Below are 25,812 nucleotides of genomic sequence, written 5' to 3' on the forward strand. Positions count from 1 at the left end.
TTTCTCATTTCCAGTCACCTTTCCCCACACTCCCTGCACCTCAGGCCACCCTAATTCTTTATCCAGTAAATATCCCTAGCCCCTGGCCTTTGGGGAGATGGATTTGAGATTTGTTCTCCTTTCTCCTTGCTTGACTGCCTTGTGAATAAACCCTTTCTCTGCTGCAAACCTCTCTATCTCAGAGTTGGGCTTTCTGTGTGTGAGGCAAATGAACGTGGCTCAGTAACAATTACTCCAAATTGGGACCCCCTCTGTAATCACAATTTAAAAGATTTATTCTCAGAGTAGTGGCTACCTCCTAACTTTCTAGCTTAGCCCTTTACATATCCAAACTCCATCAATGCTTATGCCCTTCTGGAAAAATTCATCTTTTCAGTGAAACTTAAACTATCAGTTCTTCACTTCCCTCCATAACTGGAACTTAAATTCCACGAATAGTCATTTTAATCATTGCTATATGTATATCTTTTTAAAAAATTATTTTCTATTGAGGTAACATTTGTTTATAACATTATATAAGTTTCATATGGACAACATTATATTTCTACTTCTGTACACACTACAGCATGCTCACCAACAAAGATTTAGTTTGTATAGTCACCACAGAGTTGATCCTCTTTATCCATTTCACCCTTTCCCCTCTGGTAGCCACTACTCTGTTCTCTGTATCTACATGTTTGTTTTTGTTTGGTGTGGTTTGTTCATTTACTTTGTATGTTTTTTTAAAAAATTCCCTATCTATGTGAAATCATATGGTATTTGGCTTTCTCTAGCTGACTTCTTTCACTTAGCATAATACTCTCAGTGTCCATCCATGCTGTGGCAAATGGCCAGGTTTTATTTTTTTTCTATGGCTGTATCTGTATTGTATATATTGTGTTTCACATCTTCTTTATTCATTTATTGGTTGATGGGCACTGCGGTTGTTGCTATACCTTGACTATTGTAAATAATGCTGCAATGAACATGGGGGTGCATAAGTGTTTTCAAGTTAGTGTCTTCATATACTTTGGATAAATACTCAGAAGTGGGATAGCTGGATCATATGGTAGTTCTATTCCTGCATTTCTAAGGAATCTTCATACCGTTCTCCATAGTGGCTGTGCCAGTTTACATTCCCACCGACACCGCAGGAGGGCTCACTTTTCTCCACGTACTCGCCAACACTTTTAATTTCTTGCCTTTTGATAAAAGCCATTCTAACAGGTATGAAGTGATATGTCGTTGTCGGGTTCTTTTTTAGTTTTTTAAAAATTGAGGTATAATGGAGTTACAGTGTTACGTTTCAGGTGTACAAGATAATGATGAACAATTCCTAAAGATTATACTCCATTTATAGTTATTATAAAATATTGGCTATGGACCCTTGCCTGGCGGTCCAGTGGTTAAGGCTCCATGCTTCCACTGCAGGGGGCCCGGGTTCAGTCCCTGTTCAGGGAACTAAGATCCCCGTGTGCTGCGGGGTACGGCCAAAACATAAATATTGGCTGTATTCCCTGTGTTGTACAATATATCCTTGTAGCTTAATTACTTTAAACATAGTAGTTTATACCTCTTCATCTCTTACCCCATCTTGCCTCTCCCCACTTGTAACCACGAGTTTGTTCTCTATATCTGTGAATCTGTTTCTTTTTTGTTATATTCACTAGTTTGTTTTATTTTCTGGATTCCATGTTTAAGTGATAACATAACAGTATTTGTCTTTCTCTGTCTGACTTATTTCACTATGCATAATACCCTACAAGTCTATCCATGTTGTTGTAAATGACAAAATTTCACTCTTTTTTTTTATGGCTGAGTATATACATACACACAGACACACACATGCATATATGTATCACATCACAGCTTCTTTAGCTGTTCATCTGTTGATGGACACTTAGGTTGTTTCCATATTTTGGCTGTCATAAATAATGCTGCCATGAACATTCAGCTGCATGTATCTTTTCAAAGTAGTGTTTTTGTTTTCTTTGGATGTATACCCAGGAGTGGAATTGCTGTATCATATGGTAATTCTATTTAGTTTTTTGAGGAACCTCCACACTGTTTTCCACAGTGGCTGCACCAATTCACATTCCCACCAACAGTGTACGGGGGTCCCCTTTATTTCACAACCTAGCCAACATTTGTTATTTGTGGTCGTTTTGATGTTAGGTGTTCTTACAGGTGTGAGGTGGTATCTCATGGTGGTTTGATTTGTATTTCTCTGACGGTTAGTGATGCTGAGCATCTTTTCATGTGCCTGTTGCCCGACTGGTATGTCTTCTTTGGAAAAATGTCTGTTCACCTCTTCTGCCCATTTTTGTTAATTGATTTTTATTGGAGTGTAGTTGATTTACAATGTTGTGTTAGTTTCAGGTGTACAGCAAAATGAATCAGTTATACATATATCCACTGTTTTTTAGATTCTGTTCCCATATACGTTATTACAGAGTATTGAGGAGAGTTGTATAAACTTTTTTTTTACATCTTTATTGGAGTATAATCGCTTTACAATGGTGTGTTAGTTTCTGCCTTATAACAAAGTGAATCAGTTATACATATACATATGTTCCCATATCTCTTCCCTCTTGTGTCTCCCTCCCTCCCACCCTCCCTATCCCACCCTTCTAGGTGGTCACAAAGCACTGAGCTGATCTCCCTGTGCTATGCGGCCGCTTCCCAGTAGCTATCTGTTTTACATTTGGTAGTGTATATATGTCCATGCCTCTCTCTCGCTTTGTCAGAGCTTACGCTTGCCCCTCCCCATATCCTCAAGTCCGTTCTCTAGTAGGTCTGTGTCTTTATTCCTGTCTTACCCCTAGGTTCTTCATGACAATTTTTTCCCTTAAATTCCATATCTATGTGTTAGCATATGGTATTTGTCTTTCTCTTTCTGACTGACTTCACTCTGTATGACAGACTCTAGGTCCATCCACCTCATTACAAATAGCTCAATTTCGTTTCTTTTTATGGCTGAGTAATATTCCATTGTATATATGTGCCACATCTTCTTTATCCATTCATCCAATGATGGACACTTAGGTTGTTTCCAGCTCTGGGCTATTGTGAATAGAGCTGCAATGAACATTTTGGTACATGACTCTTTTTGAATTATGGTTTTCTCAGGGTATATGCCCAGTAGTGGGATTGCTGGGTCATATGGTAGTTCTATTTGTAGTTTTTTAAGGAACCTCCATACTGTTCTCCATAGTGGCTGTACCAATTCACATTCCCACCAGCAGTGCAAGAGTGTTCCCTTTTCTCCACACCCTCTCCAGCATTTATTGTTTCTAGACTTTTAGATGATGGCCATTCTGACTGGTGTGAGATGATATCTCATTGTAGTTTTGACTTGCATTTCTCTAATGATTAATGATGTTGAGCATTCTTTCGTGTGTTTGTTGCGAGTCTGTATCTCTTCTTTGGAGAAATGTCTATTTAGGTCTTCTGCCCATTTTTGGGTTGGGTTGTTTGTTTGTTTGCTACTGAGCTGCATGAGCTGCTTATAAATTTTGGAGATTAATCCTTTGTCAGTTGCTTCATTTGGAAATATTTTGTCCCATTCCGAGGGTTGTCTTTGGTCTTGTTTATGGTTTCCTTTGCTGTGCAAAAGCTTTGAAGTTTCATTAGGTCCCATTTGTTTACCTTTGTTTTTATTTCCATTTCTCTAGGAGGTGGGTCCAAAAGGATCTTGTTGTGATTTATGTCATAGAGTGTTCTGCCTATGTTTTCCTCTAAGAGTTTGATAGTTTCTGGTGTTACATTTAGGTCTTTAATCCATTTTGAGCTTATTTTTGTGTATGGTGTTAGGGAGTGATCTAATGTCATACTTTTACATGGACCTGTCCAGTTTTCCCAGCACCACTTATTGAAGAGGCTGTCCTTTCTCCACTGTACATTCCTGCCTCCTTTATCAATGATAAGGTGACCATATGTGCGTGGGTTTATCTCTGGGCTTTCTATCCTGTTCCTTCTGCCCATTTTTCAATCAGGTAGCTTGCTTTTTCCTATTGAGTTGTATGAGCTGTTTATATATTTTGGATATTAACCTCTTATTGGTCATCTCATTCCCAAATATTTTCCCCCAGTCAGTAGGTTGTCTTTTCATTTTGTTGATGGTTTCCTTTGCTGTGTGAAAACTTTTAGGTTTAATTAGGTCCCATTTGTTTATTTTGGCTTTTGTTTCCTTTGCCTTAGGAGACAGATTAAAAAAAATACACAGTAAAGATAGAAAATCAACCATGTACAAAGCTAGTAGGAAGGTTAAAAGCCAAAAGTAGTAATATCATCTGTATCTACAGTAAGCAGTTTGGGGATACACAAAATAATTAGATGTAAAATATGATGTCAAAAACAGTAATCATAAGGGGAGGAGAGTACAATTGTAGGGTTGTTAAATGCATTTGAGATTTGAGATCAGCAACTTAAAACAATCACATATAACAATATATCACTGTATATAAACTTCATGATAGACACAAACAGAAAAATCTATAATAGATGCACACAGAAAAAAGAGGCAAGAATTTGAACATGACATTAAAGATAGTCATCAAATCACAAGACAAAAGAATGAAAGAAGAAGAAAGGAAGAAAAAAGCACTACAAAACAACGTCAAAACAATTAATAAAATGGCAATAAGAACATACACATCAATAATTATTCAAAGTAAATGGACTAAATGCTCCAATCAAAAGACATAGGGCGATAGATAAATGAGGACCTACTGTATGGCACAGGGAACTCTATTCAATATTTTGTATATAATAACTTATAATGGAAAAGAATCTGAAAAAGAATATATACATATATAGATCGCTTTGCTGTACACCTGAAACTAATACAACATTGTAAATCAACTATACTTCAATAAAAAGTTGTTTGTTTTGAAAAAAAAGAAGAGTGGCTGAATGGATACAAAAACAAGACCCATATATATGCTGCCTACAAGAGACTCACTTCAGATCTAAAGACACACATAGACTGAAAGTGAGGGGATGGAAAAAGATACTCCATGCAAATGGAAATAAAAAGAAAGCTGGGGAGCAATACTTACATGAGACATAGACTTTAAGAGGAATAGATTTTTGTGGTTTTGATTTGCATTTCTCTAATAATTTGTGATGTTGAACATCTTTTCATGTGTCTATTGGCCATCTATGTCTTCTTTGGAAAATGTCCTATACCCATTTTGGGGTTGTTTTATTTTTGTTGTTGTTGTTGTGAGTTCTTTCTATATTTTGGATGTTAACCCCTTACTGGATATATGATTTGCAAGCATCTTCTTCCATTAGGTAGGTTCCCTTTTCATTTTGTTGCTGGTTTCCTTTACTGTGCAGAAACTTCTTAGTTTGATGTAATCCTATTTGTTTACTTTTGCCTGTGTTTCCCTTGCCTGAGGAGACAAATAAGTGGAAAAGTGTTCTGTGCTCATGGATTGGAAGAAATAACATCGTTCAAATGTCTCTATTACCTAAAGCAATCTTCAGATTCAATGCAATCTCTATCGAAGTCACAAGGATATTTTTCGCAAAAATAGAATACAAAAGTCTTAGATTTACATGAAACCATAAGAGACCCTGAACAGCCAAAGCAATCCTGATAAAAAGAACAGAGTTGGAGGTATCACACTCTCTGATTTAAAACTATATTATAAAGCTACAATAATCAAAACAGCATTATATTTGCAGAAAAGCAGATACATAGGTCAATGGAACATAACTGAGAACCTGGGAGTAAATCCATACATATACGGATAATGAATTCATGGCAAGGAAGCAAAGAGTGTACAATGGAAAAGGACAGTCTCTTCAATAAATGGTGACGGGGGAACTTCCCTGGTGGTGCAGTGGTTAAAAATCCGTCTGCCAATGCAGGGGGACACGGGTTCGATTCCTGGTCTGGCAAGATCCCACATGCCACGGAGCAACTAAGCCCGTGCGCCACAACTACTGAGCCTGTGCCCTAGAGCCCGCGAGCCACAACTACTGAGCCCCTGTGCCACAACTACCAAAGCCCGTGTGCCTAGAGCCTGTGCTCCGCAACAAGAGAAGCCACTGCAATGAGAAGCCCATGCACTGCAACGAAGACCCAACGCAGCCAAAAATAAATAAATAAATAAATTTAGATTAAAAAATGGCGTTGGGAAAACTGGACAGCCACATGCTAAGAAAAAAAAAAAAGAAACTAGACCACTATCTCACACCACACACAAAAGTCATCTCAATGCATTAAAGACTTTAGGGCTTCCCTGGTGGCGCAGTGGTTTAGAGTCCGCCTGCCGATACAGGGGACACGGGTTCGTGCCCCGGTCCGGGAAGATCCCACATGCCACGGAGCGGCTGGGCCCGTGAGCCATGGCTGCTGAGCCTGCGCATCCGGAGCCTGTGCTGCGCAACGGGAGAGGCCACAACAGTGAGAGGCCCGCATACCGCAAAAAAAAAAAAAAAAAGGGCAGAAGACCTAAATAGACATTTCTCCAAAGAAGACATACAGAAGGCCAAGAAGCACATGAAAATATGCTCAACATCACTAATTACTAGACAAATGCAAATCAAAACTACAATGAGGTATCACGTCACACTGGTCAGCATGAGCATCATTAAAAAGTCCACATATAATAAGTGCTGGAGAGGGTGTGGAGAAAAGGGAACTCTCCTACAGTGTTGAAGGGAATGTAAATTGGTGCAGCCATTATGGAGAACAGTATGGAGATTCCTTAAGAAACTAAAAAGAGTTGCTATATGGTCCCGCAGTCCCACTCCTGGGCAAATATCCCGAGAAAACTCTAATTTGAAAAGATACATGCACCCCAATGTTCATAGTAGCACTATTTAAAATAGCCAACTGGCGACTTCCTTGGTGGCGCAGTGGTTAAGAATCTGCCTGCCAGTGCAGGGGACACAGGTTTGAGCCCTGGGCTGGGAAGACCCCACATGCCACCAAGCAACTAAGCCCGTGTGCCACAACTACTGAAGCCCGCTAGCCTAGAGCCCACGAGCCACAGCTACTGAGCCCACATGCCACAATTACTGAGGCCCGTGTGCCTAGAGCCCGTGCTCTGCAACAAGAGAAGCCACCGTAATGAGAAGCCTGCGCACTGCAACGAAGAGTAGCCCCCGCTCGCTGCAACTAGAGAAAGCCCACGTGCAGCAACAAATCCCAACACAGCCAAAAATTAAATAAATAAATAAATAAATAAATAAATAAATGCTTCCAAGACATGGAAGCAACCTAAATGTCTATCTACAGATGAATGGCTAAAAAGATGTGGCATACCTATACAATGGAATACTACTCAGCCATAAATGAGAATGAGATGATGCCATTTGTAGCAACATGGATGGACCTAGAGATTATCATACTAAGTGAAGTAAGTCAAAGAAAGATAAATATCATATGATATCACTTATATGTGGAATCTAAAATATGATACAAATGAAGTTATTTACAAAACAGAAATAGACTCACAGACATAGAAAACAACCTTATGTTTACCAAAGGGGAAAGAGGGTGGGGGAGAGATAAATTAGGAGTTTGGGATTAGCAGATATAAAACTATTATGTATTCAGTGTAAAACAGATAAACAACAAGGTCCTACTGTATAGCACAGGGAACTATATTCAATATCCTGTAATAAACCATAACCATGTAAAAGAATATGGAAAAAATATATAACTTTGCTGTACACCAGAAAGTAACACAACAATGTAAATCAACTATACTTCAATTAAAAAATAAAATAAAATTTAAAAATGTGCTAATGAACAGCTGAGTCAAATATAAAAGGAACAACAACTTGATTGGCAGAGACCTCTTGCCTGCAACAACAATAAAAGATGGCAGAACAATGGAGTAATGTCTTTAAAGTACTTAAATAACACTTTAGAATTAGGAATGAATACATAATAAAAATTTTCAGATATACAAGACTATGAGAGTGTACTACACAAAACATGTTGAGATTTACAAAACCAAGATAATTTACTACACATAGGGTATAGTGGAAAGAACTATTAAAGTATATTCTTCAGCAAGAAGAAAATTGAGGCTAGACTTTGAGAGTGGAATATAAGAATAAAAAGGTAGAGAGGAAATGGTAAAGCATGTTGGTGAATATAAATAGTATTGCTGTTTAAAAAAACTGAAACCATCTTGTTTTCGGCTTTACCTGTAGATTTTATTTCTTTTATAAAAATGTGAAAGAAATATGGTAATTAATTAATGTTTTATTTTTTAAATTTTTTATTTATTTATTTTTGGCTGCATTGAGTCTTCGTTGCTGCGCACGGGCTTTCTCTATTTGCGGTGAGCGGGGGCTACGCTTCGTTGAGGTGCACGGGCTTCTCACTGCAGTGGCTTCTCTGGTGGCGAAGCATGGGCTGTAGGTGCGTGGGCTTCAGCTGTGGCTCATGGGCTTAGTTGCTCCACGGCATGTGGGATCTTCCCAGACCAGGGCTCGAACCCATGTCCCCTGCATTAGCAGGCAGATTCTTAACCACTGTGCCACCAGGGAGGCCCCTAAATTAATGTTTTAAAAGTTAGAGGTTTGATTTACAAAAGAAAAAACTCGGGGTAGAATTTAAAAGGTATGAATAATGTGTAATAGCAGGAATGCAAACATTTTACATCAGTCTCTGAGACAAAATAACCGGAGGAAGAGATTTAAAAAGGAAATGCATATCCTAATACATGCTGAAAACATCTGATAAAATCCAGCATGAATGGAGAGGGTGTGGAAAAAAGGGAACCCTCTTGCACTGCTGGTGGGAATGTGAATTGGTACAGCCACTATGGAGAACGGTATGGAGGTTCCTTAAAAAACTACAAATAGAACTACCATATGACCCAGCAATCCCACTACTGGGCATATACCCTGAGAAAACCATAATTCAAAAAGAGTCACGTACCAAAATGTTCATAGCAGTCCTATTTACAATAGCCCGGAGATGGAAACAACCTAAGTGTCCATCATCGGATGAATGGGTAAAGAAGATGTGGCACATATATACAATGGAATATTACTCAGCCATAAAAAGAAATGAAATTGAGCTATTTGTAATGAGGTGGATGGACCTAGAGTCTGTCATACAGAGTGAAGTAAGTCAGAAAGAGAAAGACAAATACTGTATGCTGATACATATATATGGAATTTAAGAAAAAAAAATGTCATGAAGAACATAGGGGTAAGACAGAAATAAAGACACAGACCTACTTGAGAATGGACTTGAGGATATGGGGAGGGGGAAGGGTAAGCTGTGACAAAGCGAAAGAGAGGCATGGACATATATACACTACCAAATGTAAGGTAGATAGATAGTGGGAAGCAGCCGCAGAGCACAGGGAGATCAGCTGGGTGCTTTGTGACTGCCTGGAGGGGTGGGATGGGGAGGGTGGGAGGGAGGGAGATGCATGAGGGAAGGGATGTGGGAACAGATGTATATGTATGACTGATTCACTTTGTTATAAAGCAGAAACTAATAAAAAAAAATCCAGCATTTATTCATAATGAAAAGTGAACTTGACTGGAAGAGAACTTCCTCAGGTTAAGAGGAAGCTATGAACAAACATCATACAATTATGTATAGTAACCATCATACTATTTTGCAACTTTCCAGGAGAGCAGCTCAAAACACCAAGAAAGAGAAAAGCCATGGCTAAAAATCTTCATAAATGCATGGGAAAACATATAACATGAGAAATCCAGTTATTTATTGGTTTGGGGAGAAATAGGGTAGCAATAGGGTATGGTGCTGGAGAGAGAAGAATTTGAGAGAAAATAACCAATGCAAACGAGCGGGAATGGATAGGCCTGAGAATGATGTTGTAAAGAAGTCCAGACGTCTGAACACACATTGTCCGGTATCCCTGGGCAGATTTTCCATTTCAAAGATGAGGTCTAGAGTCTGCTTTCTTTTCCTGACGTCTTCTCCTGCTACTATAGCCAGTCTGGAGGGAAAAAGGAGTTGTTGGCCCACGAGATGCTTAATTTCCAGGTTGTAGGACATTCAGTGTAAAAGACGCCGGGAAATCCATTGGGCCTCCAGGATGGTAGCCAGAATTTGTGTGTGTGTGTGTGTGTGTGTGTGTGTGCGTGTGTGTGTGTGTACACCGGGGTGCAGTTCATTCCGGGAACAGACATCTCTGGGCCTCGCGCTTAGGACGGTAAGAGCGTTGGGGGCGCTCGTGAGGACCCGGACTCGGAGAGGGAGGTAGAGGTTGGAGTGGTGAGTCGAGGGAGAGCTCCCGAAGGCGCAAGTGCAGGTTGTCGTCGTGGTGAGGAGAGCGTTTCTCTGGACTAGGATTGGGCGCCCGAGGACGGGGCTCTGGGACAAAGCCCTGCGCGCTGGGTCCCGACACCCTTGCGGTGGGGCTGCGGAGCTCAGCGACGGAGCCGGCTTCAGCCTCCATCCCAGGCGGCAGGAGCTCGGCGTCTGCTTCCTCCTGGTTGGCCTCTTCTTGGCGGGCGATCTCTGGGACAGCTGCGCAGAAGAATCCCGGCTCCCGGGCCATGTACTCCCCTGGAGCGCTCAGGAAAGCGGCCCGTTGCAGGCCCTGTCCCCACGGGCCTTCCACGCCCCAGCCCAGGAGGGCCTCGGGGACCAGCATGAGGATGTGATCTCCGAGAGACACTTGCAGCACGGACGTGGGCTTGGGCTCCAGCAGCACGTCGACGCCATCTAGGGGCAGGTGCAGGGCCCAGCCGGCGGGCAGGACCACTACGGAAGTGAGCGCGTCCGCGGCCGGAGGTCCCGTCAGGTTGTCCAGGCTGGGCGCCGCCTCGGACTCGGACTCGGGCTCCTCGGGCTCCTCCGTCCGGCGGCGCTTGGCGGGGCCGGGTCCTTCGGTCTGCGGTCCCCACCAGTCCGCAGGGTAGGCACTGGGCCTGCGGGGCCGTGTGCCCATGACCTCGACCGACGGACGGCGCCCCCGGGGCCTGGCAGAGGGCGAGGAGGCGCTCGATCCTGCACGCTGTGACGGGTTTCGACGACGGCTGAGGCAAGCCGGGGCGGGGCGGCGCGATGCGGGGACGGCAGGACGGCGCGATACGGGACGAGTCCTCGGAGCTCCGGGGCCGCCTCCTGCAGTTGGTCCTGCAGTTCAGGTTTCTAGGGGAACGGCGTCTGGCGCGGGGCTGGGCCTGGCGCCTTCGAATCTTCAGCTCGTCACGCCGATTCGTCTACGCAACAGACAGCGAAAGATGCTGCGGGTGAAGCCAGTGAAATCCTAGTCGCAAAATGTCACGCGAAGCCCCGCCCCCTCCAAGGCTCCGCCCCGTAGACCTCGCGGTATCTGTGCTGCCCAATAGCCGGGGCTGTGGTTGGTAGAAAGCTACTGTTAAAGTCCTCCAGGGGCCAGAATACTCGCGTACTTCATTTTTAGAGAAAAAAAGATACACCGAAAATGGAACTTTAAATATTAGTCACCTTTAAGGTTAATATTTTCCTTTGATTTCAGGCATTCTAGAGAAAAGAACCACTCAAATAGACCACCCCCCTGGCAACATAAAACGGACCTATCTAAACGTTCCATGAAATTCCTTTAATGCTTGTGCTTTCATTTCAGGAGTGAATGGAAAATACTCATATATGTTTAGGTAAAGCTCTGTCTTAATGGTCAAATATTTGTGGCAGTTCCTTCCTGAAGATAAAAGCTGTTATAAAATTAAAGCAATCTTAGTATAATTAAATTGTTGTATTCAGTATTTATTATATGTCAACCATTCTACTGAGGTTTAAAAAATGATCTTCATTTACTAAATTAAATTAAATTTAATTAATTAATTTATTTATTTTGCGGTACGCGGGCCTCTCACTGTTGTGGCCTCTCCCGTTGCGGAGCACAGGCTCCAGACGCGCTGGCTCAGCGGCCATGGCTCACGGGCCCAGCCCCTCCGCGGCATGCGGGATCTTCCCGGACCGGGACACGAACCCGTGTCCCCTGCGTCGGCAGGCGGACCCTCAACCACTGTGCCACCTGGGAAGCCCTGATCTTTGTTCTGAAAAAATTTTTTATTTTTATGTACTTTTGGCTGCGTTGGGTCTTTGTTGCTGCGTGCGGGCTTTCTCTAGTTGCAGCGAGCGGGGGCTAGTCTTCGCTGCGGTGCACAGGCTTCTCGTTGCGGTGGCTTCTGTTTGTTGCGGAGCACGGGCTCTAGGCACACGGGCTTCTGTAGTTGTGGGACGCAGGCTCAGTAGTCGTGGCTCTTGGGCTCTAGAGTGCAGGCTCAGTAGTTGCGGCACATGGGCTTATTTGCTCCACGGCATGTGGGATCTTCCCGGACCAGGGCTCGAACCCGGCATGCGGATTCTTAACTACTGCACCACCAGGGTCCTGGTGGTGCAGTAGTTAAGGTATGTACTAAAAGCTGTACACATTTAATGTAAACAACTTGAGTTTGTAGGTAAAAATACACTCGTGAAACTATCACCACAATCAAAACCATAAAAGTTATCTATGACCTGCAAAAGTGTCTTCCTGCCCTCTCTGAAAAAAAAAAAATGATCTTTTTTACTTTTCACAACACCTGAAGCTCAGAGTGGTCAAGTGAGGTTTCAAAAATTAAATATGTACCAAGTTTGTGTTAGATATAGGCATCCAATGCAGACTTCTCTGGTTTTAAATCATGAACTCTTAACTCATACATTTATTGCATACACCTAAGAGTGAATTACTATAATTGGTCCTGTGTGTGTCTTTTCAAGTTAATAGGTAGGGACTTCCCTGGTGACGCAGTGGTTAAGAATCTGCCTGCCAATGCAGGGGACATGGGTTTGATCCCTGATCTGGGAAGACCCCACATGCTGCAGAGCAGCAAAACCCGTGCGCCACAACTACTGAAGCCCTTGTGCCTAGAGCCTGTGCTCTGCAACAAGAGAAGCCACTGCAATGAGAAGCCCGCGCACTGCAACCAAGAGTAGCCCCTGCTGGCCTCAACTAGAGAAAAGCCAGCATGCAGTACCGAAGACCAGACACAGCCAAAAATAAATAAATAGATAAATAAATAAACAAATAAATAAATTTTAAAATTATAAAAAAAGATTTAAAAAATGTTAATAGGTAACGCCTTCCTCTTTTTTTTCCCCAAAATATTTTTCACAGTTTAAACTCCTGTGAGCGGAGTATGTTTCCATTTCATGACATCCTTGTAAACATTTCTTATTGATAGACTCTTAACTGTTTTCCAACCTGGTGTAGTAAAATGCTATATCATTGTGTTTTCATTTTGCATTTCTGATTGCCAGTCAAGGTGGATCATTTTTTTCACATGCTTATTAGCCAATATTATATTTAATTCTTTGAAATATTCCCATCTTCTTGGTTTTTTTTTTACTTAAAAAAATTAGGTTTCAACTTTTCCTCCAACTTTTTGCAGTGCTGGTTCGTTCTTCAAAGACCAACTCTGAGGGCACTTTCTTGAAAAGGGCATTTCTGACCATTTTGTTTGGAATGGTTTCTTCACTTACTCTCTATCTCATCCCTCTCTCTATGGCCTTCATAGTATTACCACATTCTGTAAATAAACAAAATATTGTTTAAAGACATTGGGGTTCAGTCATACTACTACCAGTCACTTATCAAATGTATGTGTAGCAAATGTCTCTATCACAGTCTTTGAAGACTTTCGCACTTGATTCACTGTAATTCTCACTCATTGCACATCTGCTGTAGTTTGTGGTGAGTTTAATATTGTCATGGATCCCTCCTCCCCCCACATCTTGGCTTCTCAGTTCTCTTCCTCTTCAGTAATTTTGTCCTCCCTCCTACCTCACTGACTCATACTCTTTACCTTGTCATTATGAAACTTATATGGTAGTCATCAGTTACATCCATTAGACTATAACTTAATTAGTAAATAGTAAACTGTAAACTGCCTTCGCTGGTCAAGCTCACTTTAACTGTTTTTACAAAAACTTGCATATCCCCCAAGCATGATGTAGCCTAAAGAGTAAGCTACAAGGCCTCTTCACGACCCCTACAGATAAGTACGTCTGATGTAAGAGTCTTAAGATGTTTGCCCGAGTTGTTTTTTTGGAACTTGGAGTCAGTTGTCCAGTTTGAACTTCAGCTGGTTAAGACTGGTTGGGACAACCGCCTCTCCCCTCGGGCATGCGAGAGTGTCTGATCGGTGGCCATTTGATGTCAGAGGGCCAAAACCTCCACCCTAAGAATATGCTAATGTCGCCGTTTTCTGAACATGCATCCTCTGAAGAAGCACGTAGCTTAGTTGCACCTGCCGAGAATAACGATACATCTTTTTTTAAAAATGTATTTATTTATTTAACTTATTTATTTTTGGCTGCGTTGGGTCTTCGTTGCTGCATGCGGGCTTTCTCTATTTGCAGTGAGCGGGGGCTTCTCTTCGTTGCAGTGTGCAGGCCTCTCATTGTGGTGGCTTCTCTTGTTGTGGAACACGGACACTAGGAGCGTGGGCTTCAGCAGTTGTGGCACACGGGCTCAGTAGTTGTGGCACGCAGGCTCTAGAGTGCAGGCTCAGTACTTGTGGCTCAAGGGCTTAGTTGCTCCGAGGCATGTGAGATCTTCCCAGACCAGGGCTCGAACCCATGTCCCCTGCATTGGTAGGCGGATTCTTTTTTTTTTTTTTTGGTAGGCGGATTCTTAACCACTGTGCCACCAGGGAAGTCCCGACCCAATCTTTTTCTCATTTCCAGTCACCTTTCCCCACACTCCCTGCACCTCAGGCCACCCTAATTCTTTATCCAGTAAATATCCCTAGCCCCTGGCCTTTGGGGAGATGGATTTGAGATTTGTTCTCCTTTCTCCTTGCTTGACTGCCTTGTGAATAAACCCTTTCTCTGCTGCAAACCTCTCTATCTCAGAGTTGGGCTTTCTGTGTGTGAGGCAAATGAACGTGGCTCAGTAACAATTACTCCAAATTGGGACCCCCTCTGTAATCACAATTTAAAAGATTTATTCTCAGAGTAGTGGCTACCTCCTAACTTTCTAGCTTAGCCCTTTACATATCCAAACTCCATCAATGCTTATGCCCTTCTGGAAAAATTCATCTTTTCAGTGAAACTTAAACTATCAGTTCTTCACTTCCCTCCATAACTGGAACTTAAATTCCACGAATAGTCATTTTAATCATTGCTATATGTATATCTTTTTTAAAAATTATTTTCTATTGAGGTAACATTTGTTTATAACATTATATAAGTTTCATATGGACAACATTATATTTCTACTTCTGTACACACTACAGCATGCTCACCAACAAAGATTTAGTTTGTATAGTCACCACAGAGTTGATCCTCTTTATCCATTTCACCCTTTCCCCTCTGGTAGCCACTACTCTGTTCTCTGTATCTACATGTTTGTTTTTGTTTGGTGTGGTTTGTTCATTTACTTTGTATGTTTTTTTTAAAAATTCCCTATCTATGTGAAATCATATGGTATTTGGCTTTCTCTAGCTGACTTCTTTCACTTAGCATAATACTCTCAGTGTCCATCCATGCTGTGGCAAATGGCCAGGTTTTATTTTTTTTCTATGGCTGTATCTGTATTGTATATATTGTGTTTCACATCTTCTTTATTCATTTATTGGTTGATGGGCACTGCGGTTGTTGCTATACCTTGACTATTGTAAATAATGCTGCAATGAACATGGGGGTGCATAAGTGTTTTCAAGTTAGTGTCTTCATATACTTTGGATAAATACTCAGAAGTGGGATAGCTGGATCATATGGTAGTTCTATTCCTGCATTTCTAAGGAATCTTCATACCGTTCTCCATAGTGGCTGTGCCAGTTTACATTCCCACCGACACCGCAGGAGGGCTCACTTTTCTCCACGTACTCGCCAACACTTTTAATTTCTTGCCTTTTGATAAAAGCCATTCTAACAGGTATGAAGTGATATGTCGTTGTCGGGTTCTTTTTTAGTTTTTTAAAAATTGAGGTATAATGGAGTTACAGTGTTACGTTTCAGGTGTACAAGATAATGATGAACAATTCCTAAAGATTATACTCCATTTATAGTTATTATAAAATATTGGCTATGGACCCTTGCCTGGCGGTCCAGTGGTTAAGGCTCCATGCTTCCACTGCAGGGGGCCCGGGTTCAGTCCCTGTTCAGGGAACTAAGATCCCCGTGTGCTGCGGGGTACGGCCAAAACATAAATATTGGCTGTATTCCCTGTGTTGTACAATATATCCTTGTAGCTTAATTACTTTAAACATAGTAGTTTATACCTCTTCATCTCTTACCCTATCTTGCCTCTCCCCACTTGTAACCACGAGTTTGTTCTCTATATCTGTGAATCTGTTTCTTTTTTGTTATATTCACTAGTTTGTTTTATTTTCTGGATTCCATGTTTAAGTGATAACATAACAGTATTTGTCTTTCTCTGTCTGACTTATTTCACTATGCATAATACCCTACAAGTCTATCCATGTTGTTGTAAATGACAAAATTTCACTCTTTTTTTTTATGGCTGAGTATATACATACACACAGACACACACATGCATATATGTATCACATCACAGCTTCTTTAGCTGTTCATCTGTTGATGGACACTTAGGTTGTTTCCATATTTTGGCTGTCATAAATAATGCTGCCATGAACATTCAGCTGCATGTATCTTTTCAAAGTAGTGTTTTTGTTTTCTTTGGATGTATACCCAGGAGTGGAATTGCTGTATCATATGGTAATTCTATTTAGTTTTTTGAGGAACCTCCACACTGTTTTCCACAGTGGCTGCACCAATTCACATTCCCACCAACAGTGTACGGGGGTCCCCTTTATTTCACAACCTAGCCAACATTTGTTATTTGTGGTCATTTTGATGTTAGGTGTTCTTACAGGTGTGAGGTGGTATCTCATGGTGGTTTGATTTGTATTTCTCTGACGGTTAGTGATGCTGAGCATCTTTTCATGTGCCTGTTGCCCGACTGGTATGTCTTCTTTGGAAAAATGTCTGTTCACCTCTTCTGCCCATTTTTGTTAATTGATTTTTATTGGAGTGTAGTTGATTTACAATGTTGTGTTAGTTTCAGGTGTACAGCAAAATGAATCAGTTATACATATATCCACTGTTTTTTAGATTCTGTTCCCATATACGTTATTACAGAGTATTGAGGAGAGTTGTATAAACTTTTTTTTTACATCTTTATTGGAGTATAATCGCTTTACAATGGTGTGTTAGTTTCTGCCTTATAACAAAGTGAATCAGTTATACATATACATATGTTCCCATATCTCTTCCCTCTTGTGTCTCCCTCCCTCCCACCCTCCCTATCCCACCCTTCTAGGTGGTCACAAAGCACTGAGCTGATCTCCCTGTGCTATGCGGCCGCTTCCCAGTAGCTATCTGTTTTACATTTGGTAGTGTATATATGTCCATGCCTCTCTCTCGCTTTGTCAGAGCTTACGCTTGCCCCTCCCCATATCCTCAAGTCCGTTCTCTAGTAGGTCTGTGTCTTTATTCCTGTCTTACCCCTAGGTTCTTCATGACAATTTTTTCCCTTAAATTCCATATCTATGTGTTAGCATATGGTATTTGTCTTTCTCTTTCTGACTGACTTCACTCTGTATGACAGACTCTAGGTCCATCCACCTCATTACAAATAGCTCAATTTCGTTTCTTTTTATGGCTGAGTAATATTCCATTGTATATATGTGCCACATCTTCTTTATCCATTCATCCAATGATGGACACTTAGGTTGTTTCCAGCTCTGGGCTATTGTGAATAGAGCTGCAATGAACATTTTGGTACATGACTCTTTTTGAATTATGGTTTTCTCAGGGTATATGCCCAGTAGTGGGATTGCTGGGTCATATGGTAGTTCTATTTGTAGTTTTTTAAGGAACCTCCATACTGTTCTCCATAGTGGCTGTACCAATTCACATTCCCACCAGCAGTGCAAGAGTGTTCCCTTTTCTCCACACCCTCTCCAGCATTTATTGTTTCTAGACTTTTAGATGATGGCCATTCTGACTGGTGTGAGATGATATCTCATTGTAGTTTTGACTTGCATTTCTCTAATGATTAATGATGTTGAGCATTCTTTCGTGTGTTTGTTGCGAGTCTGTATATCTTCTTTGGAGAAATGTCTATTTAGGTCTTCTGCCCATTTTTGGGTTGGGTTGTTTGTTTGTTTGCTACTGAGCTGCATGAGCTGCTTATAAATTTTGGAGATTAATCCTTTGTCAGTTGCTTCATTTGGAAATATTTTGTCCCATTCCGAGGGTTGTCTTTGGTCTTGTTTATGGTTTCCTTTGCTGTGCAAAAGCTTTGAAGTTTCATTAGGTCCCATTTGTTTACCTTTGTTTTTATTTCCATTTCTCTAGGAGGTGGGTCCAAAAGGATCTTGTTGTGATTTATGTCATAGAGTGTTCTGCCTATGTTTTCCTCTAAGAGTTTGATAGTTTCTGGTGTTACATTTAGGTCTTTAATCCATTTTGAGCTTATTTTTGTGTATGGTGTTAGGGAGTGATCTAATGTCATACTTTTACATGGACCTGTCCAGTTTTCCCAGCACCACTTATTGAAGAGGCTGTCCTTTCTCCACTGTACATTCCTGCCTCCTTTATCAATGATAAGGTGACCATATGTGCGTGGGTTTATCTCTGGGCTTTCTATCCTGTTCCTTCTGCCCATTTTTCAATCAGGTGGCTTGCTTTTTCCTATTGAGTTGTATGAGCTGTTTATATATTTTGGATATTAACCTCTTATTGGTCATCTCATTCCCAAATATTTTCCCCCAGTCAGTAGGTTGTCTTTTCATTTTGTTGATGGTTTCCTTTGCTGTGTGAAAACTTTTAGGTTTAATTAGGTCCCATTTGTTTATTTTGGCTTTTGTTTCCTTTGCCTTAGGAGACAGATTAAAAAAAATACACAGTAAAGATAGAAAATCAACCATGTACAAAGCTAGTAGGAAGGTTAAAAGCCAAAAGTAGTAATATCATCTGTATCTACAGTAAGCAGTTTGGGGATACACAAAATAATTAGATGTAAAATATGATGTCAAAAACAGTAATCATAAGGGGAGGAGAGTACAATTGTAGGGTTGTTAAATGCATTTGAGATTTGAGATCAGCAACTTAAAACAATCACATATAACAATATATCACTGTATATAAACTTCATGATAGACACAAACAGAAAAATCTATAATAGATGCACACAGAAAAAAGAGGCAAGAATTTGAACATGACATTAAAGATAGTCATCAAATCACAAGACAAAAGAATGAAAGAAGAAGAAAGGAAGAAAAAAGCACTACAAAACAACGTCAAAACAATTAATAAAATGGCAATAAGAACATACACATCAATAATTATTCAAAGTAAATGGACTAAATGCTCCAATCAAAAGACATAGGGCGATAGATAAATGAGGACCTACTGTATGGCACAGGGAACTCTATTCAATATTTTGTATATAATAACTTATAATGGAAAAGAATCTGAAAAAGAATATATACATATATAGATCGCTTTGCTGTACACCTGAAACTAATACAACATTGTAAATCAACTATACTTCAATAAAAAGTTGTTTGTTTTGAAAAAAAAGAAGAGTGGCTGAATGGATACAAAAACAAGACCCATATATATGCTGCCTACAAGAGACTCACTTCAGATCTAAAGACACACATAGACTGAAAGTGAGGGGATGGAAAAAGATACTCCATGCAAATGGAAATAAAAAGAAAGCTGGGGAGCAATACTTACATGAGACATAGACTTTAAGAGGAATAGATTTTTGTGGTTTTGATTTGCATTTCTCTAATAATTTGTGATGTTGAACATCTTTTCATGTGTCTATTGGCCATCTATGTCTTCTTTGGAAAATGTCCTATACCCATTTTGGGGTTGTTTTATTTTTGTTGTTGTTGTTGTGAGTTCTTTCTATATTTTGGATGTTAACCCCTTACTGGATATATGATGTGCAAGCATCTTCTTCCATTAGGTAGGTTCCCTTTTCATTTTGTTGCTGGTTTCCTTTACTGTGCAGAAACTTCTTAGTTTGATGTAATCCTATTTGTTTACTTTTGCCTGTGTTTCCCTTGCCTGAGGAGACAAATAAGTGGAAAAGTGTTCTGTGCTCATGGATTGGAAGAAATAACATCGTTCAAATGTCTCTATTACCTAAAGCAATCTTCAGATTCAATGCAATCTCTATCGAAGTCACAAGGATATTTTTCGCAAAAATAGAATACAAAAGTCTTAGATTTACATGAAACCATAAGAGACCCTGAACAGCCAAAGCAATCCTGATAAAAAGAACAGAGTTGGAGGTATCACACTCTCTGATTTAAAACTATATTATAAAGCTACAATAATCAAAACAGCATTATATTTGCAGAAAAGCAGATACATAGGTCAATGGAACATAACTGAGAACCTGGGAGTAAATCCATACATATACGGATAATGAATTCATGGCAAGGAAGCAAAGAGTGTACAATGGAAAAGGACAGTCTCTTCAATAAATGGTGACGGGGGAACTTCCCTGGTGGTGCAGTGGTTAAAAATCCGTCTGCCAATGCAGGGGGACACGGGTTCGATTCCTGGTCTGGCAAGATCCCACATGCCACGGAGCAACTAAGCCCGTGCGCCACAACTACTGAGCCTGTGCCCTAGAGCCCGCGAGCCACAACTACTGAGCCCCTGTGCCACAACTACCAAAGCCCGTGTGCCTAGAGCCTGTGCTCCGCAACAAGAGAAGCCACTGCAATGAGAAGCCCATGCACTGCAACGAAGACCCAACGCAGCCAAAAATAAATAAATAAATAAATTTAGATTAAAAAATGGCGTTGGGAAAACTGGACAGCCACATGCTAAGAAAAAAAAAAAAGAAACTAGACCACTATCTCACACCACACACAAAAGTCATCTCAATGCATTAAAGACTTTAGGGCTTCCCTGGTGGCGCAGTGGTTGAGAGTCCGCCTGCCGATACAGGGGACACGGGTTCGTGCCCCGGTCCGGGAAGATCCCACATGCCATGGAGCGGCTGGGCCCGTGAGCCATGGCTGCTGAGCCTGCGCATCCGGAGCCTGTGCTGCGCAACGGGAGAGGCCACAACAGTGAGAGGCCCGCATACCGCAAAAAAAAAAAAAAAAAAGGGCAGAAGACCTAAATAGACATTTCTCCAAAGAAGACATACAGAAGGCCAAGAAGCACATGAAAATATGCTCAACATCACTAATTACTAGACAAATGCAAATCAAAACTACAATGAGGTATCACGTCACACTGGTCAGCATGAGCATCATTAAAAAGTCCACATATAATAAGTGCTGGAGAGGGTGTGGAGAAAAGGGAACTCTCCTACAGTGTTGAAGGGAATGTAAATTGGTGCAGCCATTATGGAGAACAGTATGGAGATTCCTTAAGAAACTAAAAAGAGTTGCTATATGGTCCCGCAGTCCCACTCCTGGGCAAATATCCCGAGAAAACTCTAATTTGAAAAGATACATGCACCCCAATGTTCATAGTAGCACTATTTAAAATAGCCAACTGGCGACTTCCTTGGTGGCGCAGTGGTTAAGAATCTGCCTGCCAGTGCAGGGGACACAGGTTTGAGCCCTGGGCTGGGAAGACCCCACATGCCACCAAGCAACTAAGCCCGTGTGCCACAACTACTGAAGCCCGCTAGCCTAGAGCCCACGAGCCACAGCTACTGAGCCCACATGCCACAATTACTGAGGCCCGTGTGCCTAGAGCCCGTGCTCTGCAACAAGAGAAGCCACCGTAATGAGAAGCCTGCGCACTGCAACGAAGAGTAGCCCCCGCTCGCTGCAACTAGAGAAAGCCCACGTGCAGCAACAAATCCCAACACAGCCAAAAATTAAATAAATAAATAAATAAATAAATAAATGCTTCCAAGACATGGAAGCAACCTAAATGTCTATCTACAGATGAATGGATAAAAAGATGTGGCATACCTATACAATGGAATACTACTCAGCCATAAATGAGAATGAGATGATGCCATTTGTAGCAACATGGATGGACCTAGAGATTATCATACTAAGTGAAGTAAGTCAAAGAAAGATAAATATCATATGATATCACTTATATGTGGAATCTAAAATATGATACAAATGAAGTTATTTACAAAACAGAAATAGACTCACAGACATAGAAAACAACCTTATGTTTACCAAAGGGGAAAGAGGGTGGGGGAGAGATAAATTAGGAGTTTGGGATTAGCAGATATAAAACTATTATGTATTCAGTGTAAAACAGATAAACAACAAGGTCCTACTGTATAGCACAGGGAACTATATTCAATATCCTGTAATAAACCATAACCATGTAAAAGAATATGGAAAAAATATATAACTTTGCTGTACACCAGAAAGTAACACAACAATGTAAATCAACTATACTTCAATTAAAAAATAAAATAAAATTTAAAAATGTGCTAATGAACAGCTGAGTCAAATATAAAAGGAACAACAACTTGATTGGCAGAGACCTCTTGCCTGCAACAACAATAAAAGATGGCAGAACAATGGAGTAATGTCTTTAAAGTACTTAAATAACACTTTAGAATTAGGAATGAATACATAATAAAAATTTTCAGATATACAAGACTATGAGAGTGTACTACACAAAACATGTTGAGATTTACAAAACCAAGATAATTTACTACACATAGGGTATAGTGGAAAGAACTATTAAAGTATATTCTTCAGCAAGAAGAAAATTGAGGCTAGACTTTGAGAGTGGAATATAAGAATAAAAAGGTAGAGAGGAAATGGTAAAGCATGTTGGTGAATATAAATAGTATTGCTGTTTAAAAAAACTGAAACCATCTTGTTTTCGGCTTTACCTGTAGATTTTATTTCTTTTATAAAAATGTGAAAGAAATATGGTAATTAATTAATGTTTTATTTTTTAAATTTTTTATTTATTTATTTTTGGCTGCATTGAGTCTTCGTTGCTGCGCACGGGCTTTCTCTATTTGCGGTGAGCGGGGGCTACGCTTCGTTGAGGTGCACGGGCTTCTCACTGCAGTGGCTTCTCTGGTGGCGAAGCATGGGCTGTAGGTGCGTGGGCTTCAGCTGTGGCTCATGGGCTTAGTTGCTCCACGGCATGTGGGATCTTCCCAGACCAGGGCTCGAACCCATGTCCCCTGCATTAGCAGGCAGATTCTTAACCACTGTGCCACCAGGGAGGCCCCTAAATTAATGTTTTAAAAGTTAGAGGTTTGATTTACAAAAGAAAAAACTCGGGGTAGAATTTAAAAGGTATGAATAATGTGTAATAGCAGGAATGCAAACATTTTACATCAGTCTCTGAGACAAAATAACCGGAGGAAGAGATTTAAAAAGGAAATGCATATCCTAATACATGCTGAAAACATCTGATAAAATCCAGCATGAATGGAGAGGGTGTGGAAAAAAGGGAACCCTCTTGCACTGCTGGTGGGAATGTGAATTGGTACAGCCACTATGGAGAACGGTATGGAGGTTCCTTAAAAAACTACAAATAGAACTACCATATGACCCAGCAATCCCACTACTGGGCATATACCCTGAGAAAACCATAATTCAAAAAGAGTCACGTACCAAAATGTTCATAGCAGTCCTATTTACAATAGCCCGGAGATGGAAACAACCTAAGTGTCCATCATCGGATGAATGGGTAAAGAAGATGTGGCACATATATACAATGGAATATTACTCAGCCATAAAAAGAAATGAAATTGAGCTATTTGTAATGAGGTGGATGGACCTAGAGTCTGTCATACAGAGTGAAGTAAGTCAGAAAGAGAAAGACAAATACTGTATGCTGATACATATATATGGAATTTAAGAAAAAAAAATGTCATGAAGAACATAGGGGTAAGACAGAAATAAAGACACAGACCTACTTGAGAATGGACTTGAGGATATGGGGAGGGGGAAGGGTAAGCTGTGACAAAGCGAAAGAGAGGCATGGACATATATACACTACCAAATGTAAGGTAGATAGATAGTGGGAAGCAGCCGCAGAGCACAGGGAGATCAGCTGGGTGCTTTGTGACTGCCTGGAGGGGTGGGATGGGGAGGGTGGGAGGGAGGGAGATGCATGAGGGAAGGGATGTGGGAACAGATGTATATGTATGACTGATTCACTTTGTTATAAAGCAGAAACTAATAAAAAAAAATCCAGCATTTATTCATAATGAAAAGTGAACTTGACTGGAAGAGAACTTCCTCAGGTTAAGAGGAAGCTATGAACAAACATCATACAATTATGTATAGTAACCATCATACTATTTTGCAACTTTCCAGGAGAGCAGCTCAAAACACCAAGAAAGAGAAAAGCCATGGCTAAAAATCTTCATAAATGCATGGGAAAACATATAACATGAGAAATCCAGTTATTTATTGGTTTGGGGAGAAATAGGGTAGCAATAGGGTATGGTGCTGGAGAGAGAAGAATTTGAGAGAAAATAACCAATGCAAACGAGCGGGAATGGATAGGCCTGAGAATGATGTTGTAAAGAAGTCCAGACGTCTGAACACACATTGTCCGGTATCCCTGGGCAGATTTTCCATTTCAAAGATGAGGTCTAGAGTCTGCTTTCTTTTCCTGACGTCTTCTCCTGCTACTATAGCCAGTCTGGAGGGAAAAAGGAGTTGTTGGCCCACGAGATGCTTAATTTCCAGGTTGTAGGACATTCAGTGTAAAAGACGCCGGGAAATCCATTGGGCCTCCAGGATGGTAGCCAGAATTTGTGTGTGTGTGTGTGTGTGTGTGTGTGTGCGTGTGTGTGTGTGTACACCGGGGTGCAGTTCATTCCGGGAACAGACATCTCTGGGCCTCGCGCTTAGGACGGTAAGAGCGTTGGGGGCGCTCGTGAGGACCCGGACTCGGAGAGGGAGGTAGAGGTTGGAGTGGTGAGTCGAGGGAGAGCTCCCGAAGGCGCAAGTGCAGGTTGTCGTCGTGGTGAGGAGAGCGTTTCTCTGGACTAGGATTGGGCGCCCGAGGACGGGGCTCTGGGACAAAGCCCTGCGCGCTGGGTCCCGACACCCTTGCGGTGGGGCTGCGGAGCTCAGCGACGGAGCCGGCTTCAGCCTCCATCCCAGGCGGCAGGAGCTCGGCGTCTGCTTCCTCCTGGTTGGCCTCTTCTTGGCGGGCGATCTCTGGGACAGCTGCGCAGAAGAATCCCGGCTCCCGGGCCATGTACTCCCCTGGAGCGCTCAGGAAAGCGGCCCGTTGCAGGCCCTGTCCCCACGGGCCTTCCACGCCCCAGCCCAGGAGGGCCTCGGGGACCAGCATGAGGATGTGATCTCCGAGAGACACTTGCAGCACGGACGTGGGCTTGGGCTCCAGCAGCACGTCGACGCCATCTAGGGGCAGGTGCAGGGCCCAGCCGGCGGGCAGGACCACTACGGAAGTGAGCGCGTCCGCGGCCGGAGGTCCCGTCAGGTTGTCCAGGCTGGGCGCCGCCTCGGACTCGGACTCGGGCTCCTCGGGCTCCTCCGTCCGGCGGCGCTTGGCGGGGCCGGGTCCTTCGGTCTGCGGTCCCCACCAGTCCGCAGGGTAGGCACTGGGCCTGCGGGGCCGTGTGCCCATGACCTCGACCGACGGACGGCGCCCCCGGGGCCTGGCAGAGGGCGAGGAGGCGCTCGATCCTGCACGCTGTGACGGGTTTCGACGACGGCTGAGGCAAGCCGGGGCGGGGCGGCGCGATGCGGGGACGGCAGGACGGCGCGATACGGGACGAGTCCTCGGAGCTCCGGGGCCGCCTCCTGCAGTTGGTCCTGCAGTTCAGGTTTCTAGGGGAACGGCGTCTGGCGCGGGGCTGGGCCTGGCGCCTTCGAATCTTCAGCTCGTCACGCCGATTCGTCTACGCAACA

The 25,812-nt window shown here is 42.1% G+C and overlaps 3 protein-coding genes across 3 annotated transcripts in view; all 3 read right to left on the reverse strand.

The window, feature by feature from the left end:
• The window catches only part of LOC307053752 (vomeronasal type-2 receptor 1-like), a gene marked incomplete at both ends in the record, with an annotated part of 253,032 nt that overhangs the window by 130,936 nt on the left and 96,284 nt on the right, over positions 1–25,812 (reverse strand).
• On the reverse strand, positions 10,107–10,889 carry LOC307053161 (proline-rich protein 23C-like; the record flags this gene model as incomplete). The annotated part of the gene is made up of 1 exon (XM_079704469.1): positions 10,107–10,889. The coding sequence occupies one exon, from the start codon at positions 10,887–10,889 to the stop codon at positions 10,107–10,109; it is 783 nt and encodes a 260-aa protein (XP_079560595.1).
• On the reverse strand, positions 24,746–25,528 carry LOC307053162 (proline-rich protein 23C-like; the record flags this gene model as incomplete). Its single annotated transcript, XM_079704470.1, has 1 exon — positions 24,746–25,528. One exon carries the CDS (start codon positions 25,526–25,528, stop codon positions 24,746–24,748), a length of 783 nt encoding a protein of 260 aa, XP_079560596.1.

This window comes from Hyperoodon ampullatus (genome assembly GCF_949752795.1).
Source record: "Hyperoodon ampullatus genome assembly, chromosome: 5".
Lineage (NCBI taxonomy): Eukaryota > Metazoa > Chordata > Mammalia > Artiodactyla > Ziphiidae > Hyperoodon > Hyperoodon ampullatus.